The 23,054-nt window shown below is 33.4% G+C and overlaps 1 protein-coding gene across 6 annotated transcripts in view; it reads right to left on the bottom strand.

The window, feature by feature from the left end:
• VPS13B (vacuolar protein sorting 13 homolog B) overlaps positions 1-23,054 on the bottom strand; it is a 522,947-nt gene that overhangs the window by 268,510 nt on the left and 231,383 nt on the right. For 4 of the 6 annotated variants that reach the window (XM_084864483.1, XM_084864485.1, XM_084864484.1 and 1 more), the window contains 5 exons: positions 18,983-19,183; positions 9,107-9,278; positions 8,478-8,592; positions 6,220-6,361; positions 2,065-2,473 (listed from right to left, as the gene is read on the bottom strand). In XM_084864483.1, coding sequence (XP_084720609.1) covers positions 2,065-2,473; positions 6,220-6,361; positions 8,478-8,592; positions 9,107-9,278; positions 18,983-19,183 — 1,039 coding nt within the window. Of the gene's footprint in view, positions 1-2,064; positions 2,474-6,219; positions 6,362-6,884; positions 6,952-8,477; positions 8,593-9,106; positions 9,279-18,982; positions 19,184-23,054 lie in introns of all 6 variants that reach the window. The other 2 variants (XR_014793185.1, XM_084864486.1) reach the window with 2 other exon arrangements.

The following is a 23,054-nucleotide window of genomic DNA, read 5'->3' as shown; positions in this document are numbered from 1 at the left end:
GTTGTACTTATATGCATGTATACAAGTCCTTCGGTTGATCTCTTATCTCATGTCTGTTCCTCTTTATGGTTACAAGAAAATGTTATAATGACTCTCAAACTGGTTCTCAGAAAATATTGTGTAAAAAGGTAAATTTCTTTTTTTAACCTATGTAACTTTCATATAAATTATATTATCTAAGTAACCATTAGGTATTCATAAAATAAAGAATAACAGTAAGGAAAAAGTATAAAGGTCATTGCCTCTGCAATAAATATGCAGCCTCTTTTCTGGTTAGTAGTCTGTCTTTCACGTCACTTGCTGTTCGATAAAGACTAATTCTTTAGCCCTGACCAGTGTGTCTCAGTTAGTTGGGCGTATTTCCAAGCATCAGAAAGTTGCAGGTTCGATCCCCAGTCAGGGCATATGTCTGGGTTGTGGGCTCTATCTTTGGCAGGGGGCATGCAGGAAGCAGCCAATCAATATTCCCCTCACATTGATCTCTCTCTTCTATCTCTTCTCTCTGACTCTCTCTCCCCCCCCCCAACCCCCTACCCTCTTTCACACCCTCCTTCCCTATCCTTTCTTCTCTACCTAAAAGCCAATAAAAAAAAATCTTTTAAAAAGAAAAAGACTAGCTCAGGTGTTTCTAAAAACTCTCTGAACAGATGGAAAAAAAAAACAAAACCAACTGAATAGTGCAGTTAGAATATAAAGAATATGCATATGCAGACAATAATAATTTCATATCTCAAAGTAATCAATTTTATGATGGTCACTAGGAAAAAGTTAGAATTAAAAAATAGGAACTGATTTGTATTAAGAACACACTGAATTTATCTCTAGTAGACATCTTGGTTAATTAAGAACTAAAAAAAAAAACTGTACAAATATTCTCTTTTATTTACAGAAATGTTAAAAAAAACAAACATTACTTTTAATACACCTTAATTATTGAGAATTTTAGGCAGAGTACCTTCCCTAATTAAAATCACCTATTAATGTGAGACAGAATGAGAGGCAGACTAGACTGACAAGAAGGAGAGTGGAACCAGGTGCTTTTCCTTTGTTACATAATATCACTGACCATTTCTTCCTCCTAATAACTAAGAGAAAAAGGAAGAGTTTTGCTGTTCCTTATGCATAAATTATCCCTCAAATATTCATTCTCTCTCCTCTCTCAAATTCACAGAGCCCTACCTTATTAGACGGACACACTACCACCTAGGAAAGATTGTTTCTCACCCTCTCTTACAGAGGGTATAGTCATGTGACTAAGATTTGGCCAATAAGGTATAAGCAGTAGTGAAATGTGGGACTTCCAAAAATCCTACTTTCAAAGAAAGAGCAGCACCTTCTTCTGATGAGACTTCCTTCATTGAGAGCTCGCTATGGAACGGCACCATGCACAGTCTCTAGTAGTCATCTTTTGGAAGTAAGCTATCAATAAGGACTATTAGGTACTACTATCACCATGTTAAATATAGGGACTTAGTTAGCCTGCTCGAAATTTCACAGTTCATTTGAACTCAGGTCTGTGTCACTCCAAAGTTCATACCATTAATCACTGTGTTGTAATTTCACTTAAAATTCTTTTAAGTTATTCATTCTTTTATATCATGGGGGAAATTAAAATTTAAAAGTCTCTGTGGATGGAGGCAGTAGGATTATCAATTCATTTCATTGTAAAACCTAGAACAATTTTAGAGGGCACCAAGGTGCCTGGAAGAAGCCACAAAGAGTCTTGGTGTGTTGGCTATTTTTTACTAATTAACTAATCATAGCAAACGTTTGCGTTTACTATAACAAAGGACAGAAAATCTAAGCTTTACTTGCAAAAGCCCTGAAAATTTTTTTTCATATTTCTTACTACAGTAACTAAGAGAGTAAAAAACATACCCAATATTCTGACATAGCTCCTAAAGAAACAGTTGTAGAATGACTATAACATATTTACTCTTTCTAAAGCACACCAAACTACAAATTAAACCCTGTGCCATTTTTTTTTTTTAAGAAAGGAGTAAGACTAAGGTCTCTTGAAGAAAGTTATTTAAATAAGATTAAAAGAATTTCAGAAGACAATACCTTCAATGCGTGGCTGCATTTCTTCTGTTTTTGGAACAAAAATTCTGATTACGCTCGTGTTGATGTAAATCAAAGGTAAATTGCGTGAAGTCACGGTATGGGTCCTCATGGGCTGACCAGGAGATTTTCTTTTCTCTTTTTTGGTCCTTGGTAATTTTGCTTGAAATATACTTGCAATGGCATTGAGTAAAGGAAAACAAAGGACAATATCAAACGCTTGTGATGAGAGAAGAATTTCATGAAGAAAATGAGGAGAACCATCCGTTAGACCTTCAGATAACTTATGAAAACTTCTTCGCTCATTCCTTGATATTAATTTGTGGCGGACATTTTTTGTTACAGCTTTTGTGTATGTCAAAGAAAGAAATCCATGCTGCTGATGAGAGCCATCTAGAAGTTTTGTAGTTGTCTGTTCCAGAAAAAAAGAAATCACAATATATATTTCATTAAAAAAGAATCTATTTGAAAGTAGAAAATCCTCTCAGTTGGTAATATAACCTTTTATCAAGTCTATACCTCTTAATGAGGACATTACAGAACAATTCTGCAGATGGGGCAAAAGATGGGACCCTTGGTAAGACTGAACTGAAAGTTAGGGATCCTGAGCTCTAGTTGTAGGTGCTGAGAGAGGTAATTAACTTTTTTTGTGTATGTTTCTATGGCTTGTACATTTTTGTAACATTCAGAATTTGAAAAAGATCATCTTGAGATTTTATCTTTTCATTCTTGATAATTTATCATTAAGAGAATACATATGCTGTCACAATATGGGCCACAGAGGAATTGTTTATGTGGGTGAAATTAAAATAATCATGTTATTTATTTCCATTTGTAATCAACAACCTGACTAGAAAAGATAATTGACTTACTTGACTTAAATGTATAAGAACCTTTTTTTCCCATTGATAATTTGGCTTATTAATATGAAAAGAACCTCATTGATACCATGCTTTGATAACTAAACTAACCATTTAATGCATGTTTACTGGAAATAATAACATGACACACACAAAAAAACCGAAACATTTGCCCTTTAAACTTGCCTATTTCCAGTGGCTATCATATAATTTACAAAACCTATCAATACTTCTACAATTCTTATTCTTTAAGTTCTATAATGCATTAATACACAAACAACATTAGATTGAGAGTGAAAATTATGTCATTGTAACTTTAATATTTATGACAAAATTTTCCCAATTAATGATCATATTCAAATTGCACATTGTAAACAAATTATAATAACAACAGATTTACGAGTAAAGTAAAATGCATACTTTGTAAAATGCATACTTTGAAAGTCACTCAATATAAAATTAGTTATTATACTTCACATTCCTGACCCCTCTACCCAAGACTTAATAGCTTTTTGTTATTAGATTCCAAAGAGTAATGTTAAGAGAGAAGGTGAACTAGGAAGAAGAAAAAGGACATATATCCTACCAAACAGGAAAAACATGAGAATAGCAATGCAGCACTGTGTCTGCACCCATGTTACCCCATCGCTAGTGAACCTATATTGCTTCCACTTTCTTCCTCTCGTGTACTGCCTATCACCCAATTGACAGGCAACAGATGGAAAAAGAATGCAATTCAGCTATCACTGTTGATTTTGTTTTTAATCAGGACTTTACGATGAAGAAAGGTGAGGTAAAATTTACCTTTGTACTATATGTTACTTTTTAAAAGTTAATTTCATAAACACTAAGAAACTTGGAAGTAGACATTAAATGGGTGTGCAATATAATAATTTTTCATATACTGTCCTGACCTCAGAACATATTTTTACTGTTCCTAACTTTCTCATTGCCCTTCTGATTTCTCTTTCCATTTGTTTTCTATACTCACAACAGAAGGAAAGCTGGTAAAGGAGGAAAAATTCCTACCACTCTTGTCACCATCCTGCTGAACACCTGGCAGCAGTAGACGGAGGAGGGTGGCTGTGGTGTGGCCCTGGGAGAAGAGGCCAGCAGCACTTGTCTGTCTCAGGTGTCCAAACAGGACGTTGGAGAGGGGGTAGAAGCAACAATTGATCTAAATAACCCACTAAAGTCTTCATTGTTGGCAATATTTGGATCCTGGAGTTAATGTCATAGGTATTTCTAATGTCTAAATGTTTTGATTTAAAAAATATTTTTAGGATATTGAATATAGGTACTCTTAAAAGGTAAACTCCCATAAGAGATAGCTTGTTTGTTAAACAACTGAACCCATAATTCACTTAAGATAAGAGAGGGGATGCCCTAGCCAGCTTGGCTCAGTGGATAGATTGTTCCAACTGTGGACTAAAGGGTCGCAGTTGGATTCCGATCAAGGGCACATGCCTGGGTTGTGGGATCGATCCCCAGTAAGGGACGTGCAAGAGTCAGCCGATCAATAATTCTCTCTCATCATTGATATTTATATATCTCTCTCCCTCTTCTTTACTCTCTGAAATCAATAAAAATATAAAAATAAAAATAAAAAATTTCTTAAAAAAAGGTAAGGGGGGGAGAAAGAATGAGTGAATACTAGTTGGAATTAATAAATAATTATTTTTCATAGCATAATACAGTAATCAGTATTTTATATGATTTAAGATTAAAATTTAGGAAACACTAATAATTAGAAAATTTTTTTTATTATTTTTTAAAATATATTTTATTGACTTTTTACAGAGAGGAAGGGAGAAGGATAGAGAGTTAGAAACATTGATGAGAGAGAATCATCTATCAACTGCCTCTTGCACACCCCCCACTGGGGATGTGCCCGCAACCAAGGTACATGCCCTTGACTGGAATAGAACCCAGGACCCTTCAGTCCATAGGCAAATGCTCTATCCACTGAGCCAAACCGGTTTTGGCAGGAAATATTAATAAAATAAAAAATAGTGCAGTTGATAAAGAAAAAATTTAAAGGACGTTAATTTTGTGCGGTTTTTTTTTTCATGAATATACATTAAAATTATTAAGAATGTCTTTCGTGCACACTATTGAACCTTCAAAGATAAGAAAATAAATCTAAACAGAACTTTCTCCAACCAAAGCTACATTAAGAGGCCTATTTTTTCCAGACTAGGCTAGAAAAAAAATTCAAAACTCAAAACAGAAACAAGCATTTGCCATGCGAATAAATATTAAAGATTAAATCTAGGAACAAAATTATTTAAAATACTTGGCTCACTTTTAACATTTTAAAGATATTTGCTTTAAACTTCTTTTGATTTATAAAAAAAAAGGGGGGGTGAGAAAGAAGTAGATAAGTAGTTTACACATGCTAAGAAAATATCTAATGTTCACAATAATTTAATAAATTCTTAAGATAATAACTATTACCATTGTGAAAATCTGCTCTTAATAATTTAAAAAACATGTATTTTTACTGACTTAAAGATGCCCTAGCTGTGCGGTTCAGCTGGTTGGGGTGTCATCCTATACACCAAACGGCTGTGGATTCCATTCCCAGTCAGGGCACCTACCCAGGTTGCAGCTTCGATTCCCTGAATAATGTTCTCATATCAATGCTTCTCTCACTCCTTTCCCTTCTCTAAACATCAATAACATATCCTCGGGTGAAGATTTTCCAAAGTCACTTAAAATTATTAGCTTAGTAATATATTCAGATACACTGCACTATTAATAGTAAGAAGAACCAGGTTCCAAACTTCTAAAAGCCAATATTGTACAGTCTAGTGTTCATTTTCTATCCAACTCAAGGAAGGACATACAGCCTTCCCCAGATTCAAGAGGGTACCACATAAGGTGCTTTGAATTGTTTGTGAAAAGGAAATGGCATAATAAAAGGTGGGAGAAGCAAACTGAGTAAAATCATAAGAGGAATGACAAAAGCAGTATGGTCAACTCTCGATCACGCAACACATGCATAATTTAAAAAACATACTTAACATCCGATTTTAACTTTTTATGGTGATTGCAAAAGTAGTTTGTATTCACAAGACCAGGGGAATATATAGCATAAGTAAGTAACCCAGAAACAAATCAGATAACGGAGGAAAAACCAGTCTATGATTTAAAAATTAATGATAGCTCATTTACAATGTAAGATGGTACAGAGGGAAAGAAAATCAAGAGCTGACTCTCTGAATAATAGTGCAATTCCTTCTCTGGGTTCCTGTGAAGGGGAGTTCTGAAGCATAATTTAAAAATGATTTCTTACAGAAGGAAAGAAGCCAGAGCAATGACTGAAAGGGTCCTGCTTGCTGATGGGTCGAACCAACAAGGTGCGTCTGTTCAGCTTGTCAGTACAGGAGAGGAACACACCTCCACACTGCCCCAGAGACCAACACTCTTTCCCAAGGCTGGAGGTGATGGACAGGAGCAAAGAAGGTGAAAAGACAAAAAGCAATAAAAGCCATAAGCAAAACAACTCGATACTTTTAATTCTGCTCAAGTTTTACAGGTTTAGATTTGAGTCCACTTGTGTCTGGACCATCTTCTGAAAAAGCATTGTTAATGGCAATAAACAAAAATGATGTATTTTTAGTGTAAAATGACGACTTTTAGTTTATGATAAAAGAATCCACATGGTTCACTTATGAATTAGAAAAACTTCTAAAAAGTCAATATAATAATACATTAGTGATAAAATGTATTAATAAAAGCAATCTTACCTTTGACCTTTGGAAAAATTTACTTGTTATTCAGGAAAAATGGTTACAAAACAGAAGCAGCTAAAAAAATAGTTTTATTTTACAATGTAATTTTAGAAGGTCAAAAATTATTCCGAGCTCTAATTCTTGTAACCATTTGTCCTACTGCATGAAAGAACAGAGATAAACAGTTTATATTTTCAAAAATTCATAGTTACTAAATGAATCTCACCACAGGTTTTTCTTTGCACTGTAGAAATACTCCTTCAAAATGTCCTGACTGCCAACCTTCCCCTGGCCTGGAAAACATAAGTTCACCTTATCTGTTCTCTTCAATTATTCTGAATTTGAAAAGTGAGCATATATAAATATTTCAAATAGTAATGATATAAACAACACTATGCGGAACTAAAATGTGGATCTGACGATGCAATCAATAGAACAATTTACTTAGCACCACACCCTGGTAGTTCTGCACAGAAACATTTGTCTTAATGATAAATTATATATTTATTTGGTTAAGTATTTATTTCTATCTTACCCATGAGACTATGAGGTCCACAAGGGCATGATTTATGTCTATTTTTGTCAATCACAATATATCCACTGTCTAATAGAGTGTGACACATAATACACATTCAATAAATATTTTGATTAAACAAAATGAATAAATTATCTAAATACTTAAAACTATTTTACAGTAAAGTCATAGATGATATAGAACAAAGATTGTAATATTTACAGCATAAAGAAATTTCAGCTATATTATTTATGCATCACTTGCAAGAATTATTTTGATGTAGAGATATACCATTTAAAAGGAACAAAAGAGCTAAATCAAAAATAAATTAATGATTCACTATTAATACAATAAGAACAATTATATGCTTGGCAAGATAATACTATAATAACAGGGCTTAAAATATATACAACAAAATATTTTGAACTTCACAATTATGACCCAACTTTTCAGCTGTGGCAGTTGGATAATTAATGACAAGAGCAATATGATATATGTAATAAAGGATAAAAATTCTAATGTTTTAATGTAGAATTATAAACCTGTTGAATAAAAAATACCTTTTTATGGACTTTAACACATTAATAAAAGTATACAAATATATGTGCTTCTGCAGGTACTCAGTAAGTAATTTTTGAATGAATATAATGAATTGAGAAAAAATAAATAAGGCTGCTCATATAACAAAATACAATGAAATTTAAAATATGATGTGATTTGAATTTGGATTTTTATTTGGAAAAAAAATGACAAAATTGCTCTATAGCTTTGTGAAAATACCTAAAATTTCACTTTTTACTACCATTAGTTATCATTATAAACAAATTATATTTGCTTATAATCATACTTTTCATAGAAATTTATTAGGGAAGGAAAATATGAATAATCTCCAGAGTGTAAAGGGCCATGAGATGTTGCTTCATTTAATCTACATTATGCTATTATAGAGAGTGGTTGGCAAGGATATAGCAAAAACAATAGCCGTCACCTATGTCCCAAGCATCTTAGCAAATAAATGACCCATGTAACAAATGTCAGAGATGATTAATAAAAGCAGCTTATGTCACTTAATATGGCAATGTGGATATTCATAAACAAATTTTCCATTTTATGAAACAAAACTTTATTATATTCCACATATGAATGAATGCCAAGTAAAATTAACCAATTTATCTGTTAAGAAACCTCTTTGAAAATAATTATAGTATTTCTAAAAAAGAACTAACCAATATAAATGTAAAAATTCTTATTATACATTGTTCAAAGAAAATATAGCCTTTCCCATAATCATGACTCTTTACTTACCTACTTCTGTAGTGATCAATATTGAAACTTTCTACTTTACATTTCACTTTGGTATATACATCTTGGACATCTATGGAGGCACTGAGGTCTTCTAGTTCACTGACCATACAAAGCTCTGCAATAAGAAGTGAACATTAATTTCAATACCGGTCCAAGATCAATGGCATGTATATTCTTGTTATTTACAAAGAGACTGTGACTTTCTATTCATTAACTACATAAGACTCTGCAACAATAAGTAAAATTTATATCAATAAAGGCCTCACAATTAAGATAGGATACCTATTTCAAAATAGGGGAGTTAGTGTTCCTAGTTAGTGTTTTATGTGTCATATCTGATATCAGTCATTGATCTTTGCAATACTTTTAGTGACAATGACCTAATACATCAATATGACCACGAAGAAATTACTCGTGGCTTTTAGGATGAATTTTAATATAAGCAAGACAAAATTTAGATATAATACTCAATGTTAGTATTGCTAATAGAAATCACATGAATTAGATCTGAGGACATTTATTTAATTTAAATGGCAATGACAAATAAAATGAAGTCTACTATGATTTTTTTTCTAAAAATAGTGTTCAATATTTTATCTTTACAGTACAGAAGAAAAGGATTCCTGTACCTGTGCCTTTATTTTCAGGATCTGGAGCAAAGAGTTTTATCGTAATTTTGGGCAGCACCCACTGCATCCACAGACTAACACGTCCACTGGATCCACCAATGTTACTTGTAGTTTGTTCCAAGGTAACAGAATCGGAGAATGGTGAATCATCACCTGCTTGTACAGAATCTCCCTGGGTTGACAAAAGACAACAACACTATTTAACTTTAAAAAAATCTTTAATTATTGCCTATAACTTTTCCATATGCTAATGCTAATCATATAAATGGTTATGCTAATACAAAATGCTAATAATATAAACATTTACTAATCAATATACTGAAGCATGTTATTATACTATTAGACTAAAATATGTATATAGATATTTAAACATTAGTAAAGTATTTAAAGTTAGTCTAGTTGGCAGTATGATGTATTAAGTTAAGAACTTCAGATACTAGCCATGTGATTTAATCTTTCAGATTGAGTCCTCTTCTGAAGAAATGGTTATTATAATAATATTTACCTCTTAGAGTTGTTAAGATTAAATAAGAACATGAATATAAAGTGATTACCTACAATAAACAATTCACAAATAGTAGGTACGATTATCACCATCAAGCTTGCTGATACTTAGAAATTGTACACTCATATTTTTAAGAATTTGGTATCTATACCCTTCTTGTCTTTCTCATTTTGTCATCTTTTTAATTTTAGCACAGTTTCATGTGCTATATATTCCTAACTTTTAACTTCTAACTCCATCTATGCCAAGGAGTAAATTTAGCAACAGTCAACAGAAAAAAAACATCCCCTAAAATTTGATAGAATACAACATGATCAGTATACTGTTTTCTAAGGGTAGTTTCTCAGACTAATCTCCTACTCAAACCATTAGGGTGGCTCTTAGAAACAGGAATGATAAGAAAACCTCAAACAAAACAAACCTAAAAACTCAACTTTCATTACCACATCAGATTTACAGCATCTTCTAATTGATGCTGTAAGGGGGAGAATAAAATTCAATTTCAATGAATCCCCATAAGGAGACCAAATGGGGAAGACTTTCACAAACAATTGGTACGTGTTTATTGTTGGAATAGTGAAGCACCGAGCACAGTAAAGCAATAGTGTCCTGTGATTTACAGCGACAACAAATTATAGACTTAATCCCGAAGATAGTATTATCATTTCTTGCTCCAGTTACATGAAGCAAAGCAACCAGCTAACTGTTTAGTGACTGTTCACATAAATGCTTCTCCAAAACAAGTGGTCCTATATCTGCTATAATTGAAATTCCTAGAATTTGAGAAGCTATAGTTTTTAGTTAGCTGTCTAAAACAACACTGCATCCAATGAAAAGCATAAACTAATCCCAGCAAAGGATGCATTTTACAAAGTAAAATTCAATAATAAAAGACAACATATTACAGTCTTTCTTTACAGATAGGTTTTTAGATCAGAAGCATTCATAAATTAATTCTCCCTCAAACAGAAGAATATCATAATCACAAGCCTGGAAACTGCAGGGGAAAACAGCCATTTCATATTAATGAGATGGTGATTTTTCACAGTTAGGCACATTCACTATGAATGCTAAGAAAACTCTGGCTGCAAATTTAATAAGTAAGCACTCCTGAGGAAAAGCTTTGCTTTCCTTCCTCATGGAGTTTCAATTTTCATTTTGGATTTACAACATTTGGTGTGGTATTGTTAAATATGTTTATGCATTGATTTTCTGCTCTATTTCCAATTCTATAGCAAAATCGAGCCAGGATTGGAGATGCTGAACTATTTTCCCACACCTCTATGCCAAGTTCCAAAATATACAGTTTAATTCTTTCACCATTTTGTTGCAAATTGACCAAAATACTGAGTTTATTTTCCTAGCTGAATTTATCTTTGTTCATCTGGAAGAGCAAACACTTCAGCCCTTCATCCTTGGCCTGGTTCAGACCTCAGGGATGATCATAGTTTTGGCCACATTGCTATTCTCCCTTATCAAAATAACTCCAGAGTTCTTGTTCAATCACGAAACGTCCCAAAGGGCTAAACACTTCCACCACTGTTTGTACTTAAGTCAACAGAAACAAGTGGCCTGCTGTGGTTTCCACTACCTTTGCTCCCATTATTTCAATGCAAGGGTGGGAAAAATGATTAACTGTTTTTTAAGCTCGGTACTTAAGCCTCTCACTCATATTTCCCCCTCTACACCACCCAGATGGGTATTCAGGAAGCTAGAGCTATATTCACTGAAAAGTATGGTGCTCCCTATCAACATGTCAACATGAAAAGAATTACTCATAGTTTAAAGTATAAATCATCCAGGAATCATATAAACAAATACTTCTACTTAATACAAACAATTGTTAAGAGTGTGCTTTTTAAAACTAGATTTATAGTAAGTTCTTTACAGTTAAAACAATTTAAAAATAATAGTTTTGACCCAACTCACCAAGAAAGAACTATACTTTAAGTAGTAAATGCTTTAACATTTTATGAACTTTTAAAATGCAAATATTAATTAGGAATTTAAAAATTAAAACTGCAACTTCAAAGTGGTGCTCCGATATATAATTGATATAAATAAGCACAACAAAAGTAAGGTAAGCTCAGATATATCTATACAATAAAACTATTTGAAATTTAAAATCAAGTAAGCCAAAACTGAAAAATTAGAGAGATTATCTGAAAATAAATGCATTTGAACAACTAAGAAATGAACCACTTCATGCTCGATGAACCATTTTCTGAGAACAGGGATGCTAACAGTAACTAATTCCTTCATCAGTAAAGAATGCAAGTCAAAATTTGTCATGAACCTAAGCTTCTACACTTTGGAGGTTAATCTGTCAATTCTCACTTTAGGGTATTTTGTAAATCTACATTAGCATTCACACAGCATTTTAAATTTTTCTAAGCTTTAAAATTACTTTTTATACCAATGCTGTGAATGAAGATGGCCTATCAAAGATATTATCCATGCATACAAGAATGCAAAAATGGAAACCTCTGGCTATGAAATTAACAGTGAAAAGGTCGCCCAGGCTGGTGATCTTAGACTCCGAGTCCTTCAGAGAAGCAAATACATAAAAGTCCCTTTGGGGGGGACCAGGCCATCACCACTATGTAAGACCTTCATAGAGAAAGTTCCATTAAAGAGGTACTCCCAAAATAAGATTACATAACACATAAGGAAACAATCTACTATAAGAAACAGGGACACAACAAAGCGTAGGATTAGACTCTAAGAAATGCATGTAACAGCTGATAAAAATACAAAATAATTGTTTAAAACAATTAAAAACATAAAAACAAACAAAAAAACTCATATTTATAGTTTTACGTATTTACATAAAAGTATATTTGTACTGACTTAATATATACATCTCTATTCCCTGTACTATAAAAAAATCAGACTTAATTTAGTCATAATATGAATTGATTTTTCCCGAATTGATTATCTATATATTAAAAAACAGTGTGTGTGTAAAATAAGTGTTGCTTAAATTAGTGTTATCCTTGGAAAACAAAGACAATTAGTGACAGATCATGGTGAAAGGTTTATGTGCCACATCCAGCATGGCATTGAAATAATATAACCCTTATTTGTTACCTTGACTTCTGAGTCAAAGGAAACTTTTTTCAGTATAAATCAATTTACTTCTGACCTACAATGTTCGACTAAACACTTTTTTAAAAGATGGAAAAAAGCAGCATAAAAAGTACAACTAATATTGAAATAGAAAAGGCAACAGAGGGTCAATTTTTCATCTTATGCTATTTGGACAAAATTTATTAGAGCTGAAACAATGCTAGAAGTTTTCCTTCACACAAAAACACTATCAAAAGAGATAATTGTGTTCAACTTAAAATACTGCCTACTATTTAAAAACTCAAGTGGAATATTTATTCAGTGTAGTTCTGGAAGTCCTAGTCAGAGCAATTAGGCAAGAAAAAGAAATAAATGGCACCCAAATTGGAAAAGAAGTTAAATTATCACTATTCACAGAGGACATTCCCTTATGTAAAAAACTCCAAAGATTCCACAGGCAAATAAACTGTTAGAACTAATAAACAAAAATTAGCAAAATTGCAGTATACAAAGGCCACTTGAAAATATCAGTTATTTTTTATATATACTAACAGTGAACAATCAGGAAAAAATTAATAAAGTGATTCCATTTAAAATAGCATAAAAATAATGAAATTCATAACAATAAACTTGACTAAGGAAGTGAAAGATTTGCATGTTGAAAACTACAAAATATTGCTAAAAAAAAAATTAAAGAACACGCAAACAGATGGAAAGATGTTCCACGCTGATGGGTTGGAAGACTTGATATTAAGATGGCGAGTTACTGTTAAATGGGTACAGTTTCAATTGAGAAAGTTGAAAAATTTTGAAGATTGATGGTCACAGAATAATGCAAATGTATTTAATGCCATAAAATGGTACACTTAAAAGTGGTTAAAACTGTAATTTTTATGTATATTTTACCACAATAAAAAAATGACAAAAAAGTTAACTGGGACATAAATTCATTCATTTATAGTAACAAAAAATCATATTTACTTAGCACCTATAATAAACATGTTTATTAGTTTTATTTGATGAATATTGTGCCACAGGAATGGGATTCAAATTTTTATTTTATCATTAGTTTTAGTTTATCCATGAGTAGCATCAAATTCATGTTCTAGGAATAGAGAAATATCAATGTTGCAGGTGATAACAGGATCAAGATCCTTGCTTGTATTCCCTTTACATTAATTACATTAGTGTTCTATGTCCATCCAGTCTTTACCATTCATTGTCCCTCTTTTCTAATAAACTTCTAAGTTAAAACTTCATATATATTCAAATAACCCATAAACCAAGACCTTCCAACTAGATGAGATATATGTTATACCAAATAACCTTTTTCAGTTAGTATTACCTTATTGATTATTATAGGAATATATAGTGACTCTGAGAATTTACACACAAAATTCATACTTTTCAGAATATAAAATATAATGAGGGTACAAACATATCACATTTCATTTCATACATAATCTTGATAACAAAATGACCAAAATATTATGAGAAAGAAAAGTTAAAGACCAGTGTCTCACATGACTACAGATATCAAAATCCTAAATAAAATACTAGCAAATACAATCCAGCAAGACATAAAAAGGAAAAAGTTTCACCACCAAGTTGGATTTATACCAAAAATGCAAGATCAGCTTAATATTTGAAAATCAATTAGTATAATTAGACATATTAAAAAATAAAGCAGAAAAAAACAAGTACATAATATCTCAATTGAATAAAAATATCAAATATGAAAGATTATATCTATTATAAAAGGGGTTACACCTTTATAAGAAAACTAAAACCTTATTGAAATTTAAGAACACATATATACAAAGAGGGATAGCATGTTCCTAGGGCATATGGACAAACTGCCATTGTCAGTTAATATTAGTAGTAACACAATGAGATGGATATTAACATTATCCTCATTTTCATAGATGATGAAGCTGTGGCACAGAGGTTGAACAATGTAATTATAAGTTGCAGAGATAAAACTCAAGTTGTTTGATCCCAAAGTCTTCTCCAGGGATTACTTTAATTTGGAATCACACTGAGACAGCCTGATCCAATCCCAACTATGTGTGACGCTATTCGCTGTGTTTCAATTTTCTAATACATAAAATAAGGATGCTGGTAGAAATAATTTCCCCAACAATTTCTTTCAATTATATAACTGTAAATGGATGGAATTAAGAGAAACATCTTTGCTCCTTTGACAAATTCTACAAAATTATCTACCAAAGTCAGAGGAAGGTAGATCTTAGGTTGACAAAGAGTGGGGATATAGACACAATTTAGCTAGTTTTCTCTGGGGGGGGGGGGTGGGGTGGGGGTGAGGAAGAGATAGATACACCTTAGAGAAAATTAGTCACATTTTATTTTGCAGTTGGAAAAGTTACTATAGAAACTAAACACACTACTCTAATTTTCTTTTCTTTTTCCCTTTGGTACCCACATTCTCTGCCAAATCTTAGAAATATACTTGAACACATTTGGGGATAATATTAAGCGTCACTATAATTCTAGACCATTCATACTAGTTCTAAGCAAATCACATTAAAATGACATAAATGTGCTTTTTTGAGTCAGAATATCAGCACTGAGTAAAGCATCTTTAAAGATTCTGGATGCACGTTCTTTCCTCCACTTCCTAATTGTTATTCCAAATTCCTCAGTTATCAGCATATCTCAACAGGTAAAGAAAAATTAAAATAGCTTATATGGTATTACATTGGTTTTGAAATAGTTTGTCAGACACAGTCATATAACATGTATATAATTTCTTCGGGGTACAATTCCATCACTAAAAGTCAGTCAAACCTTGCACATTAATGTTCATAGCAGCATTATTCATTATAGCCTAAAGGTAGAAACAACCCAGATATCCATCAATAGATCAGTGGATAAATAAAATATTATAATATATATATATTATAATATTTTATTTATACACACACACACACACACACACACACACAGTACTAATCCATTGACAGGAATGAAATCCCGAACATATCCAACTACATGGGTGTACTTTAAAAACATTGCCCTAAGTGATATAAGCCTGACATAAAGAGAGAACTATTGTATGAATCCTCTTATACGAGGTACCGAGAATAGGAAAATTATAAATGACAGAAAGTACAATAGAGGTTACCAGGAACAGGGATGAGAGAATGGGGAATGGAGAGTCATCATTATAATGAGTACAGAGTTTTAGTTTGAAATAATGAAAAAGTTCTTAAAATGGTTATGGTCACATGACAGTGTGAATATACTTAATGCCACTGAATGGTAGATATAAAATGGTTAAAACAGTGCATTTTAGGTACTTATATTTTACCACACAAAAAATAACTAGAAAAAGTTATTCAATGGTATTGGGAACCTAATATAATATGTACAAGACAGAGAAAGAAAACCAAGAAAGATCAGTTCTTACTACTCAAAGGTGTTAAAGACATTTTAAATCAAACAACATGGCAAACTAATTTGAAATGAACATTTTTCTTTTCCACTACAAAACCAAAGAAATTTTGGACAAAATACAGTAAGAATTTGTTTGAATACATGAAAGTGCTGTATGTTTTTTCTTTAGCCTAGACGTATTCTCCACCATTTTCCAACCTCTGTGCCTGGGAGTGTAACCTGTATGAACAATATATATCTGTACTCTTGTCCTCTGCTTTCTGGTTGGTTTCAACTAATAAGGGATAGTTCCAGAGACAGAAATGAGGGAGGAGCAAGAATGAGGTATTGATTCCCTGTTCTGAAAGCCTTTCCCTCCCTGGCTTTAGCCTAGTGGCAACAACAACATCCCAGTGTTACTTGGTCCAGATACTGTACTACCTCCAGTGGTTTCCCTGCCCAGTCCACACCTTTTTCCTTTTATTAAATGCTCTTAAACTGCTGGGTTTAAGAATGCTTTCTTTTTCTGACTAATTCAATAGCCAACCTTGAAATAAGTAAATGCAGAAATCTCGAAGTATTAGAAATGCAGAGGGAACACTAAGTCAGGGGATTGAGGGTAACAAGAGAGAAGTGAGCCCATGGTGGCAAATAGAAGTGACAGTTTGGTAAGGGTTTAGGGATTGCATAATGGCATTCAGGGACTGGAGAGTCCTTTTGCAAAGTCCTGGGGCCAAAAAGACCTGCTTGAAGAAATAGCATAGATGTTTTCTACAATGGCCATCAAAGTGGGAGGGAGCAAGGAAGAAAAACATCAACCTCTCTCCTCTCTTCTCCAAGCTCCTGTTTGTAACACTCCCCAAAGGATTAGAAATGGCTACAAAATCAAAACAAAACAAAACAAAACAAACAACAACAAAAAAAAACAAAATGAAGTAAACTGGAATAAAAGAAGAGAATTGAGGAAATGAGTGAAAGAAAATACAGAGAGCTAGTGTCAGAGGGCGAAAAAAAAGTGGTTCAAAGACAAAAGGGTATCCGGTTAAATAAGTTTGGAAACTACATCATTCAATAAAGTGTAATTGTTTTCTTTGCTGCAGGAGCTTTTGTATCCTATCAATATTTGGAATCTCCAAGAAACAAGTAATTGCTTTTACCCTAGAAGGGATATGCCCCATTGACTTCATAAGAGCACATTTCTACATTCTGCACCTATGTTTCCTGGGGAGAAGAGGGGCAGTAATCCCATTACTTAGGTCTTGTGTTTCTTAAGATTGGGAATGAGCAGGGATAAAGAAGTTGCTTTCAAAGTTTATAACATCTACTACACATGTTTTAAACCCTAAAAGCAACTAAACAAAAAAGCCCTTTTAACTGAGTTTGGTCGCCTTCACAAATTTGTAAGAAAAAAGAAATTAACACTTCTTTACTTGACTCTTTTTTCCATTCTGTATTTTACCAATATCTTTTATTCCAGAGGAAATTATATCTTTATACAAAATCAAAAACATAACTTCTATCTCCATCTATTACAGTATTTCTCAGAGATAAAAGTTCAGCCATCCAGAGGGTGTTTTCAAAATGTATTAGGGTGTTTTGGGTTGACTCGGTGATTGAGTGTCACTACTGGCATTTAAGACTCTCACAGATACTTGTGTAGCTGAAGATCCTGTTTATAATATTTGGACATAAAATTGAATTCTATTTTAGACTTAAACAATATATTTTTTTGCATTTCTGCTTGATTTTATTATACAGTAAGAGTTCTAAAGGCAACTACTGAAATGAAAGGAAGACTAAACTTTGTTTGAAACTTTACTACTAGTTTGCCAATATTTTCAAAAATCATGCTACAAACATCACCATGGTATTTAATATAGACCTGCACAAGTCTGTTTGTACAAGTCAAATTCACAGTAATTATATGTATTTGAATATGTTGTTATGTCTTCTAATGTAGTCATGCCAGAGTATTTATATATGAAAATACATATCACTGTACGTTAAGTTCCTTTCCTTTTATTCTGTATCTTTTATATAAATATTATATATTGTTGAGATTATCCCTCTATGTGGGGTATTTTCATTTTCATTTCAGAACAGTAAAGGAGGCACAATAAAATATTTGTTACCAAAAGAGTGCTGGCATATTGGGTGAGGTTAGGGTGTTAAAAATGAAAAAGAAGGGGCCCCACTGGGTGGCTCAGTTGGTTGGCGATTTGGAATGAGCAGGGATAAAGAAGTTGCTTGCGCAGTTTAAAACATCTACTACAGTTGGTTGGAGCCTCCTCCTGTGCACCAAAAAGGTTCAAAAAGGTCGTGGTTTCAATTCCCGATTAGGGAACAAGCCTAGATTGTGGTTCCGGTCTCCAGTCTGACAACTGATCAATGTTTCCCTCTCACTCTCTTTCTCTCCCTTCCTCTTTCTCAAAAACATATCCTCGAGTGAGGATTAAAAAGAAAAGAAAGGCTTTTAAGATGACCAGAAGAAAGGAGAGGACTTTGGGTCTGACAAGTGAAAGCCATCAATCTAAAGACAACAATACCACGCTGGTTCAAAAAAGGGGTAGAGGCAGAGAGGGGACAGGAAGGGGGAGCATGAGCCTCTTTTCACTCAGCTCCTAAGTTTCCATACTTCTGAGAAAGCATAACTTGCCTGTGTCTCGGCTTCTACCATTTCACAGCACCCCTACTTCCTGAACTACCTCACTCCCTACTGAAACTGATTAAAATACTTGGACCAAAAAGGAACAGTAAATGCACAGCCACTGCTACCATCTCCTCAGGAGCCTCTGAACCTGCCAGCTTCCACAGAGGTGAGGTCATCCCCATTCTCATTCCTGACAGGGAACTCTGCGCTATATATCACCCTTCGTTTGGTAACAGAATTCTTCAGAAACACTTACCTCAGTAGTAGTTCCAATGTCAGCAGATGGGCTGCATGTGCTGGTGTCTGGAGGAGCGGTGCCCACACTGCTTCTCACGGGGGAACTGGGAACGGGCCCGGCCATGGTCTCTGGGTAGGCTGGAGCACTGAGGCTGCCTCTCTTCTGAATCTTACTCCACACTTTACTCATAATGTCAGTTAGCTCATACAGCAGCTGCACCTGAGCAAAAGAAAGGGGAAAACAGCCTTTCAGCTTCCATCGCCATTGACTTAATGTGAGAAAATTAAAACAAGTCCAGGAAAACAAGAATATATATATATATATATATATATATATATATATATATATATATGTATATCAATGTATCACTGATCATGATCTATAATCTATGATAGGCAATTATTATATATTATCATGAATATTTTATCATCACACTATGATTCTGATAAGAGAAACAGAAAAAAATTAATATATAAAAATTTACAATTCTATCATGATTTGAATTTGAAACAAATATAAAGAATTTAGCTACACTTGAAATCTGCCTCATTAGCAATGGGATATTTTATAAGCAAGGTAGTAGCATTTTTGCAGGAAAATAATGCTGCTACTATGATAATAATGCTAATATAACAAGTTATTGCAGGACATATTCCTTTTAATATATGAATAAAGCAAACACAAAAAATGCCTCTTCACAGAATCAAGTTAGAATCAAATATATCTTAGTAATTATGATTATTTAATGTTTTATGAAATAATTAACATTCTTATTTGATTCCCACATTTAAATTCTATTTCTCAGGGAAATATATCTGAAACTGAACTTCTTGCCCAGCAAAATAAAGTGAAAAAAAATAATAGAATAGTAAAGGAAAAATGTTAAATATAAGACTTTTTTTTATAGATAAAGAATATAAACCATCCAACCTACTATTCCCCTAGTATTTGTCATTCCAATATTCAGAGAAAAAAAATGTTTTAACTTGCACATTGTTTGACTAAGTTCTAAGATATTTACACAAGATTTCATAAATAAGCATTAATCATGGAATTTGTATGACAACATATTGCCATATACTGTATAAAATAAGCCCAGAGAAAAAATGCCAACACAATATATAAGCAAATCCACAGCTGGATACCATATTCTGCTTGCCATTTAAAAAAAAAAAAAAAAGCAAAATTCTTATATTTATAAAAAGTTTCAGCCCCAGGACACATCCAGATGATAAAGCTGGCTTCTTATGTGGGCAGAACAGATGCATAAAAACACTGTTGTCAATCCTTATTTGATATAAAACAGTACTGGGTTACAGTTTTCTCCTTTTTGTGTGATGGAGTCTCAAATCTCAGGTTATAGCTCTTTTTGTTAAAAAATAATAATAATAATAATCTAATGGCTAGAGACCTTACAAAAAAAAACCTCTTAAAATTTAGTTCAGATTCTTTCGTCCTTCATTATCATAAGTTCTCTCTAAAAAGAAGCAATTTTATGGCAACCCAAATTTTTTCAATGATTATTTTACTTTTTCTTAAACAATTAGAACTGACAAATAAGAAAAGCATAAGCCAAAGAAAACAGGTTGTAAATGCTTCTGAGGGCATAAGGTTTATTTACTTCAGGGATAGATGCTACTTTATTGTCACTGCTTCTGGTTTTAACAATTACCATTAAATGACTGTTTATGAATGTCACCAAGGATGCTGTGTATTTAACTTACCAAGCAAACTCTGACATAAACTTTAAACCTATTTTTATTTTTAAAGGAGAAAGTTGCTATCACAGAACTGGATTAGAGAGGCTTCTATAAGCCTTGAGGAGATCCATTCCTAATGGAGAGACAGGATTTAGGTGAGTGCAGAAAGCCATTCCAGTCAAAAGAATAGTAAGAGCAAGAGCCAAGTGTAACAAATGATCATCGTATGATGTAGGGGCAATGGAAAATCCTATTCAGTTAGGAAGAATTTGTCTTACAGGATATTAGTAGATGGAGTCTAGTAGAAGAGTTGTTATAAAGGTGGAGAGGAAGAAGAAAAACCATGGAGACACAATGTCAATGGGAATCACAGAGGAATGGCACTTCAACAAGCAATTCAAGATACTTTTTAAAAAATCTATTAATATATTGTTGAGAATATTACAGATGTCCCCCTTTTTTCTCACAATTGCACCCCTCCACCCAATTCCTGACCCATCCCAGGCTTTCACCACCCAATTGTCTGTGGCCATAGGTGATGCATATATGCATATAAGTTCTTTGGATATTCTCTTCCTGTCCCCCCTTCCACCTTCCCTCTGAGATTTGTCGCCTGTTCCATGTATCCATGACTATGATTCTATTTTATTCACCAGTTTATTTTGTTCATTAGATTTCTTGTTCATTTATTTTGATTTTTAGATTCAATTGTTGATATGTATTTATTGCCATTTTCTTGTTCCTCTTTGTCTTCTTAAAGAATACTCTTCAACATTCCATGTAAAGATGGTGTGGTGGTAATGAACACCTTTAGCTTTTTCTTGTCTATGAAGGTCTTTGTCTGATCTTCAGTTCTAAATGACAGCTTTGCTCAGTACAGCAATCTTGTTTGAAGGTCCTTGCTATTCATCACTTTGAATATTTCTTGTCACTCCCTCTGGCTTGCAAAGTTTCTGTTGAAAAATCAGTTCACAGACATATAGGCACTCCCTTATAGATAACTGCTTTTCTCTTGCTGCTTTTAAGATTCTCTTTGTCTTTAACCCTAAGCTTTTTAATTATGATGTGTCTTGGTGTGGGCCTCTTTGGGTTCCTCTTGTTTGGGTCTCTCTGTGCTTCCTGGACTTACAAGTATATTTCTTCCACCAGGTAGGGGAAGTTTTCTATCATTATTTCTTCAAATAGGTTCTCAATATCTTGCTCCCTCTTTTCTCCTTCTGTCACCCCAATAATGCTACTATTGATATGCTAAATGTTATCCCAAAAGCTTCTTATACTATTTTCATATTTTTTGGGATGTTTTTTTATTTTGCTTTTATGATTGGGTATTTTCTGCTACCTCATTTTTCAAATCCTATATTCTATTATTGAATCCTTGTAAATTATTCTTTATTTCAATTCCTGACTGGTCCTTTTTCATGTCTTAAAATTCTCACTAAGATCCCTGCAAGTCTCACTAAGTCCCTTGAAGCTCTCATTAAGCTCCCTGAGCAATCTTATGAGCACTGTTTTGAACTCTGTAGTTTGCTTGATTTAATTTCTTTCATTTGTGACATGTTTCTTTGCTTCCCTGTATTTGCTTCTATGTATTAGGTAGAGCTGCTATGTCTTCTGGAATTAGTAGAGTGGCCTTGTGTAGTAGCTGTCCTATAGAATCCAGTAAAATGAAATTTCAACAAGCAATTACTGATATGTTTTGAATAGTGCAAAGAGCTCTAAGTGAATATGAATTGAGAAAGACTATTTCATTTGGCATACAGGTTGTTACTAATCATAAAATCTCAGAGGCAAGGTGGCAGTGGGTGAGAAGAGATCAAAGAACTTGTATGCATAACCCATGGACACAGAAAGTAGTGTGGTGAAGGCCTGGAGTGGGGGCAGGGTAGAAGGGGTCAATGGGGGAAAAAGGGGAACATATGTAATATTTTCAACAATAAATATTATTTAAAATAATTTTTAAAAATATATTTTATTGATTTTTTTACAGAGAGGAAGAGAGAGAGGGATAGAGAGTTAGAAATATCAATGAGAGAGAAACATTGATCAGTGGCTTCTTGCACATCCCCTATTGGGGATGTACCCACAACCAGGGTACATGCCCTTGACCGGAATCGAACCCAGGATCTTTCAGTCCACAAGCCAACGCTCTATCCACTGAGCCAAACCGGTTTCGGCTTAAAATAATTTTTTAAAATATATTTTATTGATTTTTTACAGAGAGGAAGGGAGAGGGATAAAGAGCTAGAAACATCGATGAGAGAGAAACATCAATCAGCTGCCTCCTGCATACCTCTTACTGGGGATGTGCCCACAACCAAGGTACATGCCCTTGACTGGAATCGAACCTGGGAACCTTCAGTCCGCAGGCTGACACTCTATCCACTGATCCA

This window comes from Pipistrellus hanaki (genome assembly GCF_964339955.1).
Source record: "Pipistrellus hanaki genome assembly, chromosome: 17".
NCBI lineage: Eukaryota > Metazoa > Chordata > Mammalia > Chiroptera > Vespertilionidae > Pipistrellus > Pipistrellus hanaki.
This window is presented reverse-complemented; position numbering and strand designations above follow the sequence as displayed.